We start from the raw sequence: 23,642 nt of genomic DNA on the forward strand, positions 1-23,642 counted from the left end.
ATAAGTATTATATGTTTCTTGAATTGGCATATTCGACAAAATTTTGTAACTCTGAGGATGTTTTATCATAATGCTAAAATTCGCCTGAAATACCGGATCGTCCCAACAAGGAAATAATCGTCGAGCTCCCATTGGCCACAGATTTGTCACCACTATCCATCTGTCACATATTAACGATCAGACAACTATAAATATTCAATTACTGTGATTATTAAAAGTTGAGTCGAGGAATATACAATTTAGCCTTTCTGTACGCTATTTCAAGATCAATTTCAGTTTTGTTCTATTGTAATATCCCAGCAAACACCAAGTTACATGTAACTTACATGCAAGTTACAATTTCTTACTCAACAATGTAAATCCAATATAACACATCATGTGTTACACATGACGTTATCATACTACGATATTTTATTCCTACACATGTGATTATTCTCTTTTCATTAAAATAAATTGTGAATTTGTCGTACAGCGCGTAATATACAAATCCAATATAAACTTCTCAATCATGGTAAGATTTTAAGAAAATGTTAGCATTTAATTCTTAATTGTTATTTAACTTTAATCGAAAACTATATCTTTGATAGTCTTTGCAGTCTTGAAATTTAGCAAAATATACATGAGAAAGCACCCAGATAGCCAAGCGTGTCTGAGTAAAATCGCGCAAACCTGTAATTGCTTATGATGCTAGCAACTTGCCGTTTATTTGATTCAATTGGTTTCGAGTAATTTAATATTTAAAGCAACACGCAGGCAACGATATATGTATTGCCAGCAATTTATCGGCAAGAGAGCAGCATCAAATTTACTTCGCGTTGCTAGCAATGTGACAGCATTGTGTGATCCTATGAATTATTACAGCAACATGACAGCAACAGCTCGAATTTTGAATCAGACGATTTTAGACCGCAGTATAAGTTACCAACCAGTTGCTGGCAAGTTGCTATACAAAATTGTTATATCGTGAAGACATCAACTTGCCGACAAATGTGGACTCAGTTGCCACAATTCTGATAGCAACACATACTATGTTGTCGGCAACATGCCAGCAACAATGCAGACACGTTGCTATCTGGGCAGATTATTTCGTGCTTTATTACAGATTATTATTATTATCCAGTGAAAGAAACATTAAGAACCGTTTCAACTATATTGTATTAACGTTACAACGTTGCTGTAGTTGAAATGTTTCTTGATATGCTTTTCTTACTGGGTATAGACATTTATTACTGTGTAACTATATTAAAATGTCAAGTTTTTGTAGATTCTACTAAAACACGATTTAATTGGTTTATTTTATTATGTATTATAATATCTTTATGATTTAAAGTTTATCGTATGTCTTAATTTACGACAAGTAAGGAGGTATCGGAAATGGTTTGCAGAGAATAGTAATTTGTAGTAAAGTATTTGCAACGCATTGCTTAACGATATACCTGCAGCATTTCAATTTTTACTCACGATTTATCTCCGTTATGATTTATGAATGATGTTCTGAAGGTGCTTCCCTTGTTACTGTCATCCTTTGTTACTACATTGGTATATGTTAAATACAGGTCGTAATAACCAGATAATTCCTCTGCGAAACAGAAGGTATAGATGTCAGTTTTAACATTGTACGATTCGTGTATTGGCCCATGATATGTCACATTTGCTGTACTATTTGCAGATTTCATTCGATCAAATTTTAATTCCCGTATATGCGATCTGTCTGCGTGAAAGCTTATATTTCGCGTTGGACGGTTGACCAGAATGAAAATTTTGCATTCACCGCGAGATAAAATATCACCATATGTGTCATGTAGATCTAAATAGATTTCATAGTGGAGCGGTATTACATTGTTCGATAAACGGCTTCCATCTGTCAAACTATTGTTATTTCTTGAATTTTTGTCGACAGCTAGCGTTGTCGCAATAAGAAATAGTAGGCTCTTTAATAATGGTATGAAGGGTTCCATGCCAAAATTCGTTGCATGAATCTGTACAAAGGATTTCTTTGTGAAATAAAACTTCAAGGCAATGGTTTGTGGTCTATATGTAAAATCATGAGGCATCTGTTAAAATGACTGCCGTGTCATAAATTATGACTCATAACACAATTAACATAATACAACAATAAACATTACCATATGTAAAATATGGTTTATTATCCTAAATGTATTTAGTATAATAAAATGTTATTAAACCATTAACACAATAATATTAATATGTTATGTGTCTCTTTATAAGATGATAAATTAATTATCAAAATTTTCTCACTTTCCTCTACTTATCTTGTTCGTTAAAGCGGCGCAGAACATTGTCTATCATATATATCATTTAGTATATAAGAAAAGTGAAAGAAAAGAATACAAAATAAGTTGTACATTCAACTTATTATAAAACCAGAAACTTTTTATAGATTTAAAATCTCTGAGTACAAGATTTTAAGATAAAACTGTAAACTTGGACTCGTTTTTATGACAACGAAAGAAGAGACAGCAATAATAGCAATATTATTGCTTATAACAATAATAAAATGTATTTATAATCGGGTACTTTCCTCTATTAAAAGAACTAAATTCCTGATGACAATAATTTTTACAAGATAATCTTTTCAAAATTAGAGGAACAGAAATGTATATTTCGAATTCCTTCTTATGAATTATTTAAACGTACCTCTACGCTATATGTTTGTTGAAATAAGTGAAGGTGTAACTTACCATCTGATGACGAAATCGAAATATTGAAATTGTGTGCCGATTAGAATATAATTTTTAGAACAATTAGCTATGGTTAACACATGCTTACCACGATGTGGCTTTAGAAGATTCTTCAATACGAGGTTTAAGGAGAACAGTCTAACTGTCCTGGGAAATCTTTGACAGGCAGGGCTATACGTATCATAATAAGTATGTATCAATACATGTAAACAAGATATCTAGCTAGATAGCTAAATGTGTAAGTAAGAACGAGGATACATAACAGTGTTGACTTCTCGACAGTAGTTCTCCTTCTGATCGAAGTACTGCGCGATAATTGTTTCTTTTGTTAGTTAGATAAGAGAGAGAGAGAGAGAGAGAGAGAGAGAGAGAGAGAGAGAGAGAGCAAGAGAGATTTATCATGTTAAAATATAAGATGTTTAAATGTTCTATTTTTGCAAATATATAGAAGTATCAAAAATGTAAAAACAATGAAAACGTTGAACATAATTATATTTGTAATTAAATCTTAAAGTGATTTGGAAATATAATCAAAACTGCAATTTTGTGTGATTAATGTGGATAGTGAAATCGAAAGTCCATTAAATTTACGACTCTCGACGTTTGTCAATAGTTTGACATCATAGGCTGCGTTTCAAAATTCACTGTACTAAACTGCCAGTACTGAAAATCTATAACATATGTGACATAAACTATAGATTTTCAGTAATTGCAGTAAATATTGAAATACAGCCATAATATATCGGTGCTATATATCTTTCCTTCACATGGAAATCACAACTTCAGTGCGCGTAATCAATTGTTTGATTTTTCTTTAAAAAAAATATCAATTTTTGTTTTAAGTGTTTGTAAGAACATATCTCTCAGAAAAACGACTATAATATAATACATGGAACGCAGAATTTTCTGCTAGTTTTAACTTATAAAAAGGGAAAATATAAATATATTACAGTAATCGAGAGAAATGTGAAGATAAAGAGTGAATCTTGTTGATGACAATCGAGAAAAACAAATGTTAATATATATGAAAGTAATATGCATTGAATTGATTATAAATTAATGTGCTTCAATGACTGCATAACTGCTTTGAGGTGCAAATTATTTCTAGCAACTCACCTTATACAGCAAAATTATGCCCCTAATTATAAGTTATAAGCAATACGACAATTACCTGTGCACCATATTCTTTGCCGTTGATATTTAATATTTATGTGTATACTTTATTTTATGTTTATTAGAACTAATTGAAAATTAACAACATTTTTGTCATATCACAATAAAGCACGCATGTTTAAGATATTTTTACGTCTTTTAGACATGCATGCTGTCTGATGTAATATACAAGGTCGCTGACACTTACTAGTCAGTATAGATACTGTCATTCAATATATAATTAGATTAATTTTATAGTAATCTCTGTTAAAAAGCTAAAAAGATTTTTAGTAATATGTAGAAAATATATTTTAAATTTTTATTCTTTTATTGTAAGCCATCAGAGGCATAATTAGCACTTCGTTTCTTATACCATCGTATTATTGTATTTCAAAATAACTTTAAAAGTAATATTAGCGATTGCACGTTGCAAATATTGTGATCTCCTTTTAATTGCGTGTATTTTATGTCTTTTATTAATCTATTTCTATTATTTTATAACTTAAAAAAAAATAGTTATAAATATTTTTTATTACAAACATTTATGTGAAAAAATACATATTAAGATTAGTACACTGTAAATCCAAGTGTGTTATTTTTACACGCATAAACGTCTAAAAATGAGACAGATTAAATGAGACACATTAGACATAAGCTCTTTTTACGTGTTTCTTTATGTGTCAAATTATGTCATTTAACACATTTGATTGTATTAAATTAAAAGTTAATTTACAAGTTCAATCGTGTTAAATGACGTGATTTAAAATAGCAAGAAATGTGTAAGAACAGCTTCGGTTAAAATAACATACTTGGATTTGCAGTGTATTTATAATAAATATAGATATAAACAACAACAAATAGTAAATATAAATATAAACATAACATTGAATTAAACATTATATTAAACGATAAAATATAATTGTTCAAACTATTAATAAAGATTTATGAATAAAAATTCCGAAAGTGTTTCACATGTCGCATTATTTCAGATAAGCGTAATTCTATTTTGCGTTTAAAATGTGACATTTTCGCACAAATTATTAAATCTGATATGTCACTACTCGTGCATTTTATTATCTAAAACGAAATTGGGTTGATTAAAAGAATGCATTTAACATTAATAAATAATAATTCGTCATCAAACCATAAGAATTTCACACAGCATTATCTTTTGTAATTATGGTTATAATTAAAATAGAGTAATACACATGCGCACGTGCACACGTGCTCACGTATGTATATATGTGGATATAAATATACTCAATGAGGTAAATATGTTTCAGATACATAAAATTTACCTTATTATATAATCTATCATCAATAAGTGGATGTCTAAAAAGACCAGTCGGCCACGTTGTAAAATAATATAATCTTCCAAAAATATGTTTATCTAAAACAGAATTATTTCGATATTATACTTATTCGCAATTAGTATGTTAATTTTATATTATAGAAGACCGGTGAGATGTATATAATGTCTTGTAATTAAAATAGGGTAACTCCGGTATATACGCCGCAGCTAAGACAAACTTAATTTATCGAGTACTATTTACTATGTTTAAGGCAAATGAATTATACCAATAAAAACTTTATACTGTCTACTACTATAAAAAAAAATAAAAATATAAAATATTCTTTCTTTGTATTTAATAAAAAAAACTTTTAGAAACTCTTGCATTTTTGCCATATATCCCAGAGGGGTGGGTTATATGACATTCATGATTGAAATATACGCCTTATAAAAAATTACAGATAATGTTTATAAATAAGGCAATGAAATGTCATAATAAGTTATATAATGTGTGTAAGAAGTTTATTAAGATGTAAGAATGATAAACAAATTATAAAACTGAAAAATTTTAAAAAGAAAATAGAAGAGCGATAGATGCATTAAAGATTATTGTTACACGATCCAAAAAAAGAAGGAAAAAGAACACATAGGAGATTTCGAGTTTTACAAAGTGTCTGTACTATGGCATAAATCCCGCATGCTAATGTTACGTCCTGCGAACTCCACGATTTCCCTTTTTCGCAGAAATTCCTATGCGTCTAAGATAGCCCTTAAGATTTATCCTAATCTTATTCTAATCTCTTTAAGTAAACTGAGCACGGACGGTTATCGATCGGCGAGTAAGCCTTGATCCCTTCACTTTCCTTTTTTTTTATTATAACCAAACTATCCATTTGCTTAGGCAACTAAAAGCGACCTTCCAGATGAATTACCGACAGAAGGTGCATACGTGATCAGATTTTCATCGGCTTTGTCTGGTCCATAAACCCGGCGACACGACGCGCCAAAGGGACCTTAATCCCAGACAGAGTTGATGAAGATCTTTATTGCATCAAGCGAGCTTTCTAAAATTGCTCGTACGATGTTTCCGACAAACGGAAACAAAGCCTTAGACGTGTCTGTAAATACACGTGGCGGAAGTTTCTGTTTGTATTTAAGATTGAAGGGTATGTGTGCATCGTCTGTCAACATAAAAACAGGGTCGCGAGATAAATAAGGAACCCTAATAAAAGAGAAATCGGCGATAGTCGAAACACTAGATGAGTCACTGGAAGAATCGATGGGTTGCACCCCCAATAAGACAGTGGGGGCCTTACGAGAAGACTCACCAATGAACAGCCGTAAAAATCGATAACCGTATCTAGCTTACCAAGATAGGCGAAAACCCAAAAATCCATCTCCTGGGTGAGAAACATCCCGCCAACCAGAAGTCCCCAAAACGAAAACCAGACACAACCGAACACCTCCCACAACGGAATCCACCCCTTCCATTAAATCCCGACATTGGAGCGCTCAGCCTCTTTTTGAACTTCAGTCTCTTGAACAACTTAAGCTTCAGTCTCTGCAGTCAACCTCGGCCTCAGAGTCTTCTGTCGCTTGAGTTCTAATCGATCAAGTTGTTGCGCGTTAAAATTACGAGTGATAATTCCACCAACCTACGCGGAGAATCACCAAGGAATCGAGAGTTACCGAATCCTGCTAAGAGCCTTCTAGAGAACCTAAACTAGATCAGCGCCAAGTAGTAAGTCGTATATACATCTCTTTTGTTATCTTTACTTTCTTGTGTTCGGAAGGTCTCTCGGGTACACGTTCCTTCAAGTCCTCTAAACCCTTTTAATTTTTCTATTACTTCTGAGTTAGCTGATTTATCGGCGGACTCGAAGTAATCTCTTATTCCATTACTTCTGAGTTAGCTGATTTATCGGTGGACTCGGAGTAATCTCTTATTCCATTACTTCTGAGTTAGCTGATTTATCGGCGGACTCGGAGTAATCTCTTATCTCCATTACTTCTGAGTTAGCTGATTTATCGGCGGACTCGGAGTAATCTCTTTTTCATTCACTGCTGGCAAGGTCAGCAGATCCTCCCTCTTTAATTTAAATCCTTCAAACCCGAGTCGACTTCCCCGCGATTAACGAACTACGATAAATTAACCCCCCGCTAACTTATAGTGGATTTGCGCGGCCTTGCTGAAACCCGTGTGAAGTCCCGAAACGCCGCGAAACACGCGCGGAATCGTCGGAACAAGCAGACGCGAAGGAGACTAAAAAAAATAATACTAGAGTTCCTCCGACACGAACGGGAGAACGTCGGTCCTCCGCGACTCGCCACTCCACCGCCTCCGCCCGCTCAGCCGGAAGAACCGCCGTCGCCGCCTCCCCGATCTCCTCTTAATTCCCCTTTCTTATCGCGTGATTCCCGACACCCCTGATTCCTCGCCTTTCCTAAAACCTTCATATTCTCCGGTTCGTCCCGAGGAACTTCTCGATTCCCCCTCCCCCGCACCTTCCTCCCACCTAAGTCCCGAATACGAGAGATCGTATTCCCCGGTTGCTCGCGAGGAACTTTCCTCTCCAACGGTCTCGGATGCCTCGACCGTATAATTTATCGGAGAGGTACCGCATTTCCCTTCCCTGCGGAGCCAGGATCGTCTGGGTGAGGACTTGGAGCCTCCGAGAACTCTGTCCCCCTCATATTCCTCGGTTTCCGAGGAGCCCACTCGAGAGCTCCCTTCCCACCACTTTTTTGGAACCCCTCAGCTCATTTCCTCCAATACACCGATTCTCTTCCTCCTAATAGTTTTACACTCGGTCCTTACGAGTTCGACCTGGTCGGACTCCGTTCCCTCGTAGAGACAGCAGATCCCCACGACGCCATCCCCGTTTATTTCCCGCAATACGAATTCCCGTACCTGATTCCCATAACCCTTTTTTGGAATATATTCCACCGTTCCACAGTCACCCTCAAGGAGATAAACGACCCCGAGGTGATCACCCTAGATTAACTATTAACTCATCCTAAGGTATAAACTTTATTGATTTTAAATTTTATATGTTTTAATCTAATTAGCATACACATACACACCACACGCACACTTACAATTAGTTAGCAATTATGTAATTCAATTCTGATTTCAATTGTAATAATAGCGGGCAGGATGTCCATTTCAAAATAGGTCTCCCTTCAAAAATCCTGCCCGATCACCCCCGCACCTTTGTAACACCCGCGAGAAATACACACATACACTTTACGCATACAATTTTCACTTTAAGATGCTTTCTATCCTGTGTTTAATTTGACTAGTTCTCATTTATTGTAATACCGATAGGTTACTTAACTCATATTTGGAATAAATGTTTTATTTATGTTAAATATAAATTTCCATTCCATTTATTTATAACCTAAGACCTCACCCACTACTCATCCCCCTCTCGAAATCGCACGAGGTCCGAGTTAAAGGGATTAAAAGAGGACCGACGATTGCACCGCTCACGGAAGGCGTCCTAGCGTCCCTACGGACGTTGACCCTTCCTGAGCCATTGAAAGTGCGTTCGGCTCGCGCTTCAGAGCGTGTACCTGCGAGCGACATTTGTAGGTATCTGGTTGCGTCCTTCCTTACCCCTACCCCTCTGGTTAGCCTTTTCTTCGCTTCCCAGTTTTTCTTATCCTAATCCTGGGGTTGGACGTAACACTAACTTGCCGTATATCCCAAACAGGAGGGATATACAAGATATTAAATTAAACAAAAAATACAAGAGAGAGAGCTATGCACTTGTATTTTGCTGTATTCCATCATTTACTATCCCTCTATACTTATGTATTATAAAATAACAATTAAACCTTTTACATTCCCTACAGTAATCATTTTACGTAGGTCGTAACACAAGATCGCGCTTCTTACTACGGTGAGAAATTGATTCAACTCACGACAATTTCGTTAATATTAACAGTAAAGAACTGAAATTACAACACACCTTTATTCCTTCTATTTTTTCTGACATCTTCGGCGTAAAACCCCGCGCAGCGTAAATACCGGAGTTACCTTAATTAGAACAACATTCCAGGTTCCAGGTAGCACATATTGCTTTCATATATTTGAACGCATGTAACGTTTTATAAATGTGTAAGACATTTTGGAAACGTTCCTGAATAATACGTGTTACCTGGGACGTTTGTAATGCATATCTGCGATATACTGATAAAAAATGAGTTTAATAATAAATGATTAATAATATGTATTATAATAGAGTTTCTGTAATTTACCTTATCCAATGAAGACTGAGAGTATACATGATTAATAATATCTATTAATATTACAGTAATACCAATTTCTCTGTAGAAATAAAATAGTAGATTTATGACTGGTATATGTATATAACGAATTTTTATAAATACAAACATATATCTTCATGGAAAAAGATATTTTACCTTGGTTTCACTTTGTCAAAATTTGCTAATATATAATCAAGTATCGTATCATTTTTCGCATGCCTCGCAACGATAGAATGAAAAATGTAAAAATTCGATCATTATCTTTTATTTTTTTATCATAATGCTTTGATGTTATTATCTTTAAATATTTACTGATAATAGTGAAATTCTCAGAACAAGCCAGGGATTTTAAAAGTGTATAATCAAGTTTTTCTATGTACATTTGAAATACTTTATTCCAAATAGAATTCTCTGTTGTTATTAAACCATTAAAATATGTCCATTCTTTCCACCCAAAAAAATAACTAAAATAAAATATTAGAAAAAAATATATACATTATATATATATATATATATATACAGTTACGAAAACAGTGCTCGCGTACTTTTGCATTTTGCTCGAATAATTTATTAAGCATTGCGTAAATGTAAATTGCATAAATATAAAAGCTACGTCTATTATTAGAAATTAAAAAAAAATATGATTATACCTTTTCTGCATCAAATATACTTTTAATTCAGATTCAGCCTGTTTTTTGCATTTAAAAGAACCGAAAGCACATGCCCATCTTGTTGCCTCTTGCTGTAAACTACTGCTGAAATAAACCGTATCATTTCTTTCTTCATATTCCACTGTCTGATGAAGTTTGTCGAATATTTTTATCATTCTTTCCTACGAATTATTAAGATACATAAAGAGATTACATCGATTGCTTATTATATTGATAAGGAAAAGCGTGGTGTATACATATGTACCTTTATGTATGTACGTATTCATAATCAACTTTTATATTTTTATGAATCAAGCATAATCAGAATTCTTTTAGAAATTATTGTGTATATTTTATAACAAGAAATGTTTATAATATTAGTTAATTGTGACATATTGCATAAAAGCTCATCAATTCAGTTATACATTCTGATTTATATTTTTTTGTACTTTTTGTACTATAATTTATATTTTTTTGTAATTTTCATTGTTTTAATATTAAGTAGATGCGTATCAAAAGAATACAATAATTTCAAGTTCATGCAAAGCATTTCATTTCATTATAAGTATATGTTTCTTAATTAAATTGATTATCAAAAGGTTGCTTACAAAAAAATGTAAATCAGACATAACAAAAGAGGTAATAAGAGCCAGGCGCGGTAATTAGTGCGCAATGATTTATATTCTCAGACAATACATAAAGTTAGCTGACGTTTTGACTCTTTTTTGTATAAAGAAGATCATCTTCAAAGCAATATTAATAAATTAAACACGAATAACATAGACGAGGTTTAACGCAGTCCGAAAATTTATATTATAGAAAAAAATATAAATTTGTTTCTAAAGTTTTATTTCGGGTTTTGTGCAAAGTACATGAAAATTATTCAATCACACATTCAATAAATATTTAAAACAAATGAAGAGAATCAGAAAGACATTACTCTATTTTAAAATTTGACATGACAATGTATATACGTAAAATTGACTTATATTAATGTAAATTGAATGAAGTCATGAGAAAAGTAAAAGTAATGTTTAACGTGCAAAATATAAATCGTATAGATACGTATGGAACTTGTTTAAATTTTCTGCTTTTTAACAAAGTTAAACATAAAAACATTAAAAATGTGTATAAAGATATCTTTATTTTCTATATTTTACTTTTTTTTAAATATTGAGAAATAATTGATATAAATTCATTGCGGTTTAATATTTAACATGCATAACAGACAAAATTTATTATTATCTACATACCTTGATATAAGAACTTTCTTCAAATGGGAAGAAAGACGACATATATTCAAAAGCTTTGAACATAGAATACCATGCTATGTAACTTCTTTCCATCAATAGGTACATGGTGAGATCCATGAATACAGACAAATTGAGTTGGCCTCTTATCAAAAAGTAAAATACATCATCTATGATTTGAGCACGATTGAGAACATGTACTTTGAAATATTTATCAGTGTTTAGATAATTCGCGATTCTCTTCAGACTCTCGGCATTGTAATTGACACGATAATATCCTGTTGTACAATCAAGAAATTGTTTCAATCATTACATATTTGCGATCGATTTTCGCAGACGATACTTTTAAATACCTGTTACTTCCTCTATACTTTGTGATTAATACATTAGGACTGTATAGAAATGTACTATGAGTAAAATGCATACTAGGTACATATAATGTCCCAGTAAGCAAGAAACATCAAGAAACATTTTAACTACATTACAGCAACGTTTTAACATTAATGCAATGTAGTTGAAATGTTTCTTGACGTTTTTTGCTTACTGGGGTTACATTATATATTTAGTAGAAATTGTAAATTTTATTTTTTATATTATTATTATTATATTGTTATATTGAGATTATTTTCAACATTTTGAACTTTAAATTCTGGTTTCTAATTAAGTCACGCGCAAAAAAATTTAAATTAATTTAAACACATGGATAAAATAATGTGATACTTTTATATAATAATTATTTATTTATAAGGAAGCTTCGCGTATGCGCTTGTGCGTTAAAAATGTTATCAGTTTTAAGTTGATAATATTAAATATATGTATACTAGCAAAACAAGTAAGGACTGCAAAATCAATTCAATAGATATAAAAAATATTATTTTATTCAATAGATTCAATAGATATTGAGTCTAATTCTTTCGGTGCGGTTATTGTCGAACAAAAACGTTTAGGCTGCATAGTTAGATATAAGTTATTTTTTTATAAACATTTGACGCGTTTCAGAGAGAAGGAGAGAAGGAGAGAGAGAGAGAGAGAGAGAGAGAGAGAGAGAGAGAGGAGGGAGAGAGAGAGAGAGAGAGAGAGAGAGAGAGAGAGAGAGAGAGAGAGAGAGAGAGAGAGAGAGGGAGGGAGGGGAAGGAAGAGAGAGAGAGAAAGAGAAGAAGGGTGGGAGGGAGGGAGGCAGAGAGAGAGAGAGAGAGAGAGAGAGAGAGAGAGAGAGAGAGAGAGAGAGAGAGAGAGAGAGAGAGAGAGAGAGAGAGAGAAAGAGAGAGAGAGAGAGAGGGAGAGAGAGAAATGATCGATGATCATATAGTCAATCTGCGTACATAGTAAGTGCTCAGGTGACCGTAGTCGCTCTTACAATTGACAAAATAGGTGAAAAATTATTACTGCGTATTCAAAGAAAACTTTTGAAGTGAAATATAAGAGGAATTTAAGTATTTCTCATTCTTAATATAAAATAACTATGTAGCGGAGGAAAAACAATTTTGTAAATGATAATATCTTGTCACTCCCGAAAACGTTGCGTAATATAAAAATTTATTTAAATATTGCATATACAAGGTGTGCCATTTAAAACAGTACAGATAAATAACTCATAAAGGAAAAGGTTGATAAAAAATGTATCAGACGAAAGTTTTATACGGTTTGAAGAGGGCCAGTAGATCATATTATTAGATTTTGGATCCGGGGCCCGTGTTGGAGACGTAAGGCTCAATTTTTTTAAGTGAAAACCCTTATTTTTTACTATATCATTGTTTTCTACTAATTAATTTTAACAACTTTTTAATTTTACGACTATGTAATGTGTAAACCGTAATAGGGTAACTCGGGGGAATATGCCACTGTGGAGAATATGCCACTCGTTGTGTTTAACAAAGTTACGGCTAAAAACACTCTTGTAAATACCATGAAATTGTTTATAGCTCTATATCTGATGTTTTGCATAAGTTTTGTTTATTTCCTGACAGTATTATAATTTTTATTTTAATAATATTATTGAAATTCAAAGAAAGTAATAAAAACACATTTTTTACACGTTTTAAAACATATGTTTTAAACAATAATGCCTCGAATGTATACGAGGAAGACTAAAAAGAAAAAAAATATAGTTGAAAAAAGTGTAGCTGACAGTTATAAAATTTAAAGTTATAAAATTTACAAAGTTTTAAGATTTCAAGGTTTATAAGTTTTTAAAATTTGTAAGGTTTAAGATTTTAAAGTTTTTAAGATTTATTTTTTATTTTAATTTTAATTGTTGCAATCCAATATTACAATAATTTTAATATTACAATTTAATTTAAAAGTTTATTTTTTATGTTAAAAACTATTTGTACTGATTATACTGACTTATTTTAAAGACTATTTGAACTGTTTTTATGAATAAAGTAACTTTTGAAGTTAAATTACTACATATTTGTATGTAGTATATTATTTTATACTATGTGGTGTATTACCTATATGGTTGGGTAATATGCTATTTTGCAACACTTTTGTATTTCTTTCTTTTTAATAGTAAGCAATTAAAATATTTTATTAAAATCATGTATGTACAAATAACAGATAAAAGAAGGAAAAAGGAGAGCAGTATGCAAAAATACTTCAAAGAGAAAGAAAAATAAAAAAAATCAAATTTTTGTTAAGTGTGGCATATTCCCCCGAGTTATCCTATACAGTAATTTCGCATGCTATGTTTAAGTATTGCATAAAATGCACATGGACTTTACACAAGAATTTTTTGCATTTGTTAAATAAGATAGAGCAATACAAATGTAAAATGTACTCGTATACGTACTAAACGTATGTAAGCACATATGTAAGCACATTATATTTCTCACTTAGTACTTACCTATTTGTTGTAAATTAACTATAAGCCAATCTTCACTCACATGTACAAAGTGACCTATATTCATCGAAACATACCGCATTGATTTGGATAAAGGAAAATTGCTTTCCTCCATCACCATTGCGATATAAGGTATCCACCATTCCTTTTCGCTTTCCTTTGTACTTGTACTCTCTGTTGTTACTACGAAGTGAGTCTTATTTTGCGTAACATTCATCACAGGATAGTGCTCTCGCGTCATCCAAGCCTCCATTGTCTCTTTTAAATTTAAGTACATTACATTCTGCTCGTCATAAGCAGCTTGCATAGAAATCCAGAAAGCTTTAATATCTTCCATTCCATAAAAAGGACTATAAAATTTAACGATAATATTATTAATAAATATTCTAATAAGTTGCATTACGTAAATTGTTACATAAACTTTTAGATTAGCAAGAAAATTTATATACATTATTACATCACAGATTTTGAGTATTATACATCACACACATGCAGAGTGCATTATTTTAATTAATCTACGCTGTTATGTCCCAATTAACTATTCGTTACTCGAAAAAATGTTTTAAATAGAACTTACTCTATTTCGAGGGGGACATTTTATGATAAACACAAATTTTGCCTAGGGGGAAATGCCTCTGACATTTCAAGGAGACTTATTGTTTCTTTAAATGGAACCATCTATTTTCTATTTTATTACCTTTCTAATTTGAACAACATTTGTCTGAAACCTTTTTTTTATTTGCCTAATACTTTTTGAGGTATTCAAGGAAAATTCGATGAACTTTTTAATATTTAGCTTATGCTATCTTGATAATTGTTTATAGGTGGAAAAAGTGATACATGCCTTTTTTATTTGATTTAGTCTGAAGAATATGCTGTTACAATAGTCCTCATTTTTGTAAAATTATGTATGTTGTAACATAATTTATACAATAATATTTTATTTTTGGGCATTATTACAGCATCAGCAGCATATTCTTAAGACCAAATCAAGTCAAAAAGTTCTGTATCACTTTTCCCTTCGATAAACAATTATCAAGAGATATCCACAAACTTAATATATTAAAATATTTACCGAGTTTTCCTTGAATATCTCAAAAAATATTAGGTAAATAAAAAATATTTTTGACGTAAAACTTGTTCAATTTAATTAATAGAAAAAGGTGATAAAATAAAAAAGAGAGGGTTTTAAAGAAACAAAATAGGTTATTTTGAAATTTCAGAGGCATCTCCCCCTAGGCAAGATTTGCGTCTAACATAAAATATCCCTCTCGAAATAGAGTAAGTTCTATTTTAAACATTGTTTCAAATAATGAATAGTTCGGGACATAACCGCGTGGATTAATTAAAATAGCCCACTCTGTATATACACATGCATACCATTATAGTCTTTTTAAATACAAAGAATTTTTAATTTACGATTCTTTTTTTCATCTTTACTTTTTACCTGTATTTTTTTCAGTCATATATTCTTATTATATTTAATGTTATGCTTTGTTTAAATGTAGAAGAAAATGTTTTTTGATTATGAGGAAAAGCTTATCGATTACAAGTAAAGAAACATAATTGCAATAAATTGAGACATTATTAAATAAAGAAAGATAAAAATAAAATAAAATAAATACTTTATAAAATTACAATTAATAAATTCATTATATTTGCTAGTATTTTAGAAGTAATGATATATTACCGTTTTTATACTTACTCATTGCTCAAATATTTATCGATACCATTCTGAAACACTTTCTCACCAAGCATGTATTGTAACATGCGCAATATAGCAGGTGCTACGAAAATTCACGTTGTAAAATGAGATTATATACATTTGAATCGTATTTGTTGTAATCTACGCACATATTCGTCAAAATAATTAATCTTGTAAAAAGATAATAAATTTAGTTCCTCAAATTAATTATTTATAATATGTAGAATGGAAATAAATATTCATAACTTATTCTCTTTTGACGTTTAAAAATTTATAGACCATTACCCGGGTGGAAATTACAACCTGGCGCTGTATGGGCTCCGGCTAGTTTTCCACGAGTTAATGTGGGCGCTATGATGGAAGGCTAGCCTGGGGTTGTACTGGGTGGTAACGGCAATAATGGCCAGCTCCAATATTGGAAAACTATCTAGGCCCTGGCTCGCGGAGCAATGTTGCCCCAAGACAACACTGATTGCCATATCATACTCGCGGCGTGTTGCTTTCGTGCCGCGGTCGTTACCTCCGGCGCCGCTCGAGCAAAAAGCTTTCTAAATCCCCTCGCGGCGTGTTGCTTTCGCGCGGTTGTTACCTCCGGCGCCGCTCGAGCGAGAATTTCTCCAAGTCCAATTCGGTCTTTCGACACCGACTCGTGGCAATGCTGTGTTCGTATAAAGCCCCTTGCACAATAGGCGATAGCGATAGCGATAGAGGCAGCGACAAAGTTGCCAACAAAGGTATAGCTTTGTCGGCACCTTTGTCGCTGTCGCTATCGCTATCGCTATCGCCTATTGTGCAAGGGGCTTAAGTTACACGACGGTAGCGATCGACTACGAGCGCGAGCGAACGGGAAACGATGCTCCCCGCATCGACTTCGTCGTACGTGCCCCTTTCGTGTGCGTATTCCACAAACGTTTTACACATTTGTACGGACCAAACGAAACGCGTTTGCACGTCCGTACGTATCGCTCGTGTCTCTCGGCTCGCCGAGCGCACCGCACCTCTTATAGTACCCAACCAGCCGGCCGAGCGATCGGCGACGCACGGTCTTACGCACGGTCGCTTACGGGCGCCGGAGGCGAAACCATCGAGACCATCGGGACTTGACCGCTGAGAGCGACGACGACGCGAATTCGATTACCGTACGAGATATCCGGCAGCTAGTCTCGGGGGTCGACGATACGCCACGTTGACGCAAAGCGAGACGAATGACACCATAATTCGGGGTACTTGTAACCGAGAGGCACGAACGCGGTCGTTACCTCCGGCGTGGGCTCTAACGAAAAGTCCTTTCGCGGCGTGTTGCTTCCGCGCCGCGGTCGTTACCTCCGGCGCCGCTCGAGCAAAAAGCTTTCTAAGTCCCCTCGCGACGTGTTGCTTTCGTGCCGCGGTCGTTACCTCCGGCGCCGCTTGAGCAAAAAGTTTTCTAAGTCCCCTCGCGGCGTGTTGCTTTCGCGCGGTTGTTACCTCCGGCGCCGCTCGAGCGAAAATTTTCTAAGTCGACCCAATACATGCCCAGTACTGAGCCGACTCTCGGCCGTAGATCAATATCATTTCTGGCCTTATACACGGTCAGTACTGAGACAAGACTCGCCTCGGAACAGAATATGGTTGCATGGGGGTACTGGTCACCGAGACTGGCACAATACTGATCTAGCGGTTTATCCGTACTGGGGCAGTACCACCCACACACATCAAGTCTTGGCAGCCAATATTGTGCCACTTCTGGGCCATGCGGACAACTCTGGCAGAAGTCCGACATTCGCACATGGGTTATAATCCTGCCTCACTGGCCGGGCGCTAGCTAGTCCCCGACTGGATTTCCCATCTTGGCACCCCCGCACAATTCTGTCTAGCGCCTAGATGAAACACTAGGCAGCGCCTGGCTAGATTTCCGATACGGGCGTGCCACGACATTCCCCACGGGGCCCAAAATAGAAACTTGGATCGCCCAGACACATTTCCACCCGGGTATTTAATTTTATTTATAATTGCTAATTTACCTTTAATATAACAAGCAAAAGAGAAACCTGAATCAATGTCAGAAGGACCGTTTACTTCTGATATAAGAGGCTTCATGATGGAATCAGTATCGAGACGAAAAGATTCTTGTAGAGTTTGAACAACAAACAAATCTTTTATATGGTAATTTGGGTAAACCTAGAAAAATGAAACGTTTTAATTTAATTTAATTTAATTTAATTTAATCGATAAATATTTAATCGGGCTGAATACTCATTAACAGCATGCATCATTGGATCATTGCTATGGAACTGATTGTAAATTATTACTAAATATAACTTTACTATTTTTTTTTTAATTTTGAGTAAAATTTCTGTAAAATGTGTAATGTCATTAATTCAGATAAGGTAGTATCTGAATTACTCGAAAAAGGTCTTTGCAGATCTTTACTCTATCAATTTTATTTTAATATATGTCCTATTGTTTTTAAATATATGTCCTAATTTTGTGAAATTGCGTTAATTTGAAAATACCTGATCGATAGCGTCCATTGCGAGTAACGTTGAAATACCCTGATTCAACCATATGTAAGACCAAGAAGATGAACCGTTGCGGTTACTAAGGCACTGATATGCCACTGCATGTCCTAATAAACGGGCAATGTCTATTTGACGCATAGGCGGATCTTTCTTTTCATCAAATATAATAGCTGTTTCTCTAGAAAACATTTTATAATAGTAGGATTATTTTACGATTTTGTTGTTCCTCCTGTTTAACTGTATGAGAGATATTAACATAAAAAGTGCATTCGCGTGTGCGCGTGCGAGCGCGCGCCCGTGTGTGTGTTTATTTGTTTGTTGCTTGTTTACACCGTTAGTCATAATATATATCAATAGAGTCATGATATATCAAATTTCAAATAAATCTTGACGCTTTCTTTAACTGTCACTTTTTGCAAAATGGCATATAAATTGATTATTTTATATTGTATAGATACTATAACCGAGAATTATATTTCTGATTAACTTATTTATATAATACACTGTTAAATTTGTCATGTCAAATAATATTCAATTTAATTTATGTTTAACGATTCGTATAGGTCGCCACTGCTCCTTCTCAATGTTAATTTAACAACATAATGTCAATTTAACTAAACCAATGGAGTTATACAATAATAATACTCGCTTGTGCTAAAATAATAAATTTCGATACACGTGGTACTTATTAGGAGTATAAAAAAGTTCTCGGCTTTAGATTTCATGAAATCGAAACTACATTTTAAATTTTAGTTATTCTCCCGCTCTTTTGCGGTTTGAAAGTGTTGACATATAGCTTTTCAAAATGCCACACAGTTTGACATTTGATGCATATAACCTTACAAATCGGTGGTGCTTACAATGGCAATAACAAAAGAGCATATTCAATTTTCCATCTACTTTGCGTTTCATTTGAAGAAAAACGCTGCTGAAGCCACTAAAATGATTTGTGCTGCATATGGTGAGAATGTCGTAACACATTCTACGTGTAAAAGATGGTATCAACGATTTCGCGAAGGAAATTTCGATTTTGAAGACCATTTGCGTGCTGGACGCCCTCCCCAATTTGAAACGGACGAACTGTAAGCATTACTCGATCAAAACACCGAACAAACTGAAAAGGAGCTTGCACAGCAGCTCTTTCTGTACGTTTTCAAATAAAAATTGAATTTTGTGAAAAAAAGCCGAGAACTTTTTTATACTCCTAATAAAATAACAAAATATTTTCTGACGTAAGGTATTGATTAAAAATTTTCATTTTTTAATATTTAACGGTGTATTTGCATTTTTGCAAAATAATAAACTAATAATTTGTAGCTCAAACGTGTTATAATATTTGTTCCATGGATCAAAGGCGGCGGTGATCGAACCGTCGCAGGAGCGTCGAGCGCAATTCAATTGTCGCGGCAGTTGAATTTGTTATTAATTAACTAGGCAACGAAAAAATCAATCTCTCACGCGAATCTTCTTAGAATAGACAATTCGTCGCGCCCTTCTTCGCAAAACGATCATTTGTACGGGGATATTATCTCACGTAGGAAGAGCCGAGTCTCTCATACGAATACGCGATTGAGCCGAGTCTCGATTACGGGGCCCCGTTCGCGATACCGAGTATCGCCATTAATCTTTGTATACACGTATTCTCTAATTATTCACCCAATTGTATATCACGTGAATTCAGGGGGTTTTTATGCCTTAACAGGCTTTTCCCCCATGAGCTAATAAAAGATTATTTTTCTCTTGGCTCGAAATCACGACTTGTTTATTTTACTTATCCATTCCGAAACCGGGAGACTTCTTCATGTTGAAGAGGTTTTCGACGATACAATATTAATATGCATACATGCTATATATGAGGTCACAAAAATAAATTTATATTCTATATTTTTTTTGTATATTGTTCTTTTAAAGATATGATATTATAATGTATTGCATGCATATTTCAAAACGTATGTGAGACAATAATTAAATATAACAAATGTGTTTCTAAAATCTCTAATGTTAAAAAAACAATTATCTCTTTAAATATTCCTTCATACACTTGTTATTACCTATAAGAAATGAATCCCAAATTTGACACGGCATCATGTCGGAAACCAGGAATTGCGACATGAGATAATTGCTTTAAATTCTGCAAATACATCCTCTGCGATTTGAAATATTGTGTGATTTTGTCAAGCACGGAAAGTGTAGAGTTTATGTAATAATAATTTAATTACTCTCTGTGTTCTATGTGGACATCAGTTATATTAGTAGTAGATGAAAAAGACGAAAATAGTATTGCTGAGACGTGATACGTGGGGATTGGAGGAGTATCCTCAAAATGTGTCCATATCATGTCAGATTGCTCAGTTATACTTGTTTTTTGTTTTGGCATATTCGACAAAATTTTGTAACTCTTAGGATGTCTTACAAGAATGCTAAAATTCGCCCGGAATATCGGTTCATACAAACAAGGAAATAATCGTCGGGCTCCCATTGGCTACAGATCTGTCGCCACTACCCATCTGTCACATATTAACAATATATTTCAGATAACTATAAATATTCTCAATTATTGTGTTTGTTAAAGGTTGAGGAATGTACAAATCAGTTTTCGCGAACGCTATTTCAAGATCAATTCCGTGTTTTTTTTTTTCAATTAGTTTCGTTTTATTATAATATAATATCACGCTAGGATATTTTCCTACATACAGGTAGTTAAAATTTTACTTTTATTATAATAAAGAGTGATATTTGTAGTGCAACACGTAATATACAAATGCAATGTAAATTTATGAAGCATGGAAAAAGATTTAATGTTTTTTAGTTATTATTTCACTCAACTAAAACATTTTTGAAAGTTTTTGAAAAACGTAAGTTTAACAGAATTGATATGAAGGAAACAAATTATTTTATGGTACATTGTAGATTATTATTACTAGATGTAGATTATTATACATATTAACATAATTGTGTAATTATATTTGATAAATGTCTAGAAGAAGGGCAATCTTACCAATAACCTTGACCTTGACATATATGTTGTCAAGGTCATCGTCCTGAGTAACTTTGACCTTGAAAAAAGTAGGGGTCTTAATCCGTTCAAAAGTTATGAAGCAATACACAAAGTATATGCGTGAGTCCCTTTCCCGGAATTCCATTCCACATTTTGGACAAATTATATATCGCAAATAACACGATAAATAAAAAATTAAAAATTAAAATTTAATAACGTCTCGTAATTATCGACGATCCGTACAAATTGATACATTTTCATATTGAAGACTGTTTTCTTCAACTGTTGAAAGCAAACTACATGATTGTCCCTATCAGTCTACATTCCTGAACAAGAATGTAAATAGAGGAATCAAACAGTAACGGCGTTGTTTACATTGTTAGAGAGTAGCATTTCAAACATTTTCAGAAACTAAATCGCCAAGTTCAAATGTATAGCAGAGACAGATGTGAATTGTTATATGGGTGGAACAGTATATATATGCGTGATTGTAGTGGGTTTTGCCCTCCCCCCTGCGGGGGGCTCCATCTCCAAAAAAAATAACCTAACCCAACTCAGTTGTTACGTCGGTGGATTATACATGTGTGTGTGGTTAAAGCAAAAAATACTTTGTATTCATACTTTTCTATAACATAAAATTGTATACATACTTTTCTATACCAACTATTCTCTGCTTTAACAAAAAGACTGTATAATATATTAACGATTCACTGCTTTAAATGACTTTCCTTCGTTCATACATGTACTATTTCCACATACATATTAGTCGCTTATGCCTTTTAATACTCAAAATAACTGTTATATATTTTTTAAACTTTTTTTGTTAAAAACTTTTTTAATAAACAACGACCGCTGATTAAAACTTTTTGAAGGTTACTTAGGATATTGACCTTGACAACATATATCAAGGTCAAGGTCATTGGTAAGGTTGCTTTTTTTAGACATTTACCTTATATTTAAATGTCAAAAATTTTCTAAATTTTACTAAAACGCCATAACGTTTAATTGATATTTTATCATGTATTTATATTCCAAAATCTATGATTAAAGTTTTTTATACGCTTTGACGACAGTAAAGTATCGGAAATGGTTTGCAAAGAATAATAATTAAAGGTATTTACAACGCGCGCATCGCTTAACTATCTACTTGTAGCATTTTTATTTTTACTCACGTTCTGTTTCCGTCATTATTTATAAATGATGTTCTAAAAAAGCTTCCCTTGTTATTATCTTCTACATTGGCAAATATCAAAAACACTATGTAATAACCAGATAATTTCACAGCGAAAGAAAAAGTATAGATGTCAGTTTCAACATCGTACGAATTACTTGTTGGCTGATAACGTTGTAGTTTATCTTTGTTCTAATAGATTAACCGTTAATTCCTGTATTTGCGATCTGTCTGCGTGGAAACTTATATTTCGCGTTAGACTTTTTATCAGAACGAGGATTCTGCATACGCCACGGGAAGAAGTATTCCTATAGGTATCATGTAGATCCAAAGAAAGATCATATTTCAGCGGTATTACATCATCTGTTAAACGGCTTTTATTTGTCAATCTATCGTTATTTCCGGAAGTTTCATCAATAGCTAGATTTACCGCACTAAGAAATAGTATATAGGCTTTTTAATAATAGCATTAAGGAATCCATGTCAATTTTTGTTGCATGTATCTGTAGAAAGAATCAAAGAATTTCCTTGTAAAATAAAACTTCGCGGTAATGGTTTGTGATTTATATATATAATCATGAGACGTCTGCTAAAATTACTGCGGTATTATAACATACAACATAAATGTTACAACATCTAAAATATGTATTTATATATATAAATAATGTTATAATAAAATGTCATTAAACCATTAACACAATAATATTAACATATGTTACGTGTCTCTTTATGAGATGATAAATTAATTATCAAAATTTTCTCACTTTCTTTTACTTATCTTGTTCGTTAAGGACGTTCTCCGGTTTTTATACTAGAGAAAATCGATTTTCTTAGGATTTTCTTGAAACTGTGAATATACGTTAATTTAGGTGTGCTTTATGCGTGGTATAAATTTCAGTACCTCTTCCGGTATAAAAAATAAAGATACTGAGCCTCAAAGTTTCAACTTTTACTAATGAAAAGGTTTTCCAGGCCGAACGGTAAGAGGTTGGCCAAGAGGACCAAAGTTGCTCCTCTCGTCGAGTTCTATAAGGAAAAAATGCCAAAACTAAAAAAAAATTAAAATTAATTTTTTTTTTTTTTTTTTTTTTTTTTTTTTTTTGAAACTTTG

At 33.3% G+C, this 23,642-nt stretch overlaps 1 protein-coding gene across 6 annotated transcripts in view; it reads right to left on the minus strand.

Annotated features, from left to right (window-relative positions):
* Window positions 1-4,367: 4,367 nt before the first annotated feature.
* The window catches only part of LOC139785652 (aminopeptidase N-like), a 30,919-nt gene continuing 11,644 nt past the window's right edge, over window positions 4,368-23,642 (minus strand). For 2 of the 6 annotated variants that reach the window (XR_011722026.1, XR_011722028.1), the window contains 8 exons: window positions 18,357-18,540; window positions 17,865-18,021; window positions 15,865-15,946; window positions 14,163-14,509; window positions 11,321-11,595; window positions 10,068-10,249; window positions 9,409-9,881; window positions 5,166-5,244 (listed from right to left, as the gene is read on the minus strand). Coding sequence is in view for 1 of the 6 variants with exons in the window: in XM_071724828.1 (XP_071580929.1) it covers window positions 4,928-4,931; window positions 5,153-5,244; window positions 9,409-9,478; window positions 10,068-10,249; window positions 11,321-11,595; window positions 14,163-14,509; window positions 15,865-15,946; window positions 17,865-18,021; window positions 18,357-18,540 (1,393 nt within the window). In the remaining 5 variants the exon portion in view is untranslated. Of the gene's footprint in view, window positions 4,932-5,152; window positions 5,245-9,408; window positions 9,882-10,067; window positions 10,250-11,320; window positions 11,596-14,162; window positions 14,510-15,864; window positions 15,947-17,864; window positions 18,022-18,096; window positions 18,115-18,356; window positions 18,541-23,642 lie in introns of those variants that run through there. The other 4 variants (XM_071724828.1, XR_011722027.1, XR_011722029.1 and 1 more) reach the window with 4 other exon arrangements.

The sequence above is a fragment of the Temnothorax nylanderi genome, unplaced genomic scaffold (genome assembly GCF_030848795.1).
Source record: "Temnothorax nylanderi isolate EJ_2023f unplaced genomic scaffold, tnyl_v1.0 TNYL_tig0854_pilon, whole genome shotgun sequence".
NCBI classification, from domain to species: domain Eukaryota; kingdom Metazoa; phylum Arthropoda; class Insecta; order Hymenoptera; family Formicidae; genus Temnothorax; species Temnothorax nylanderi.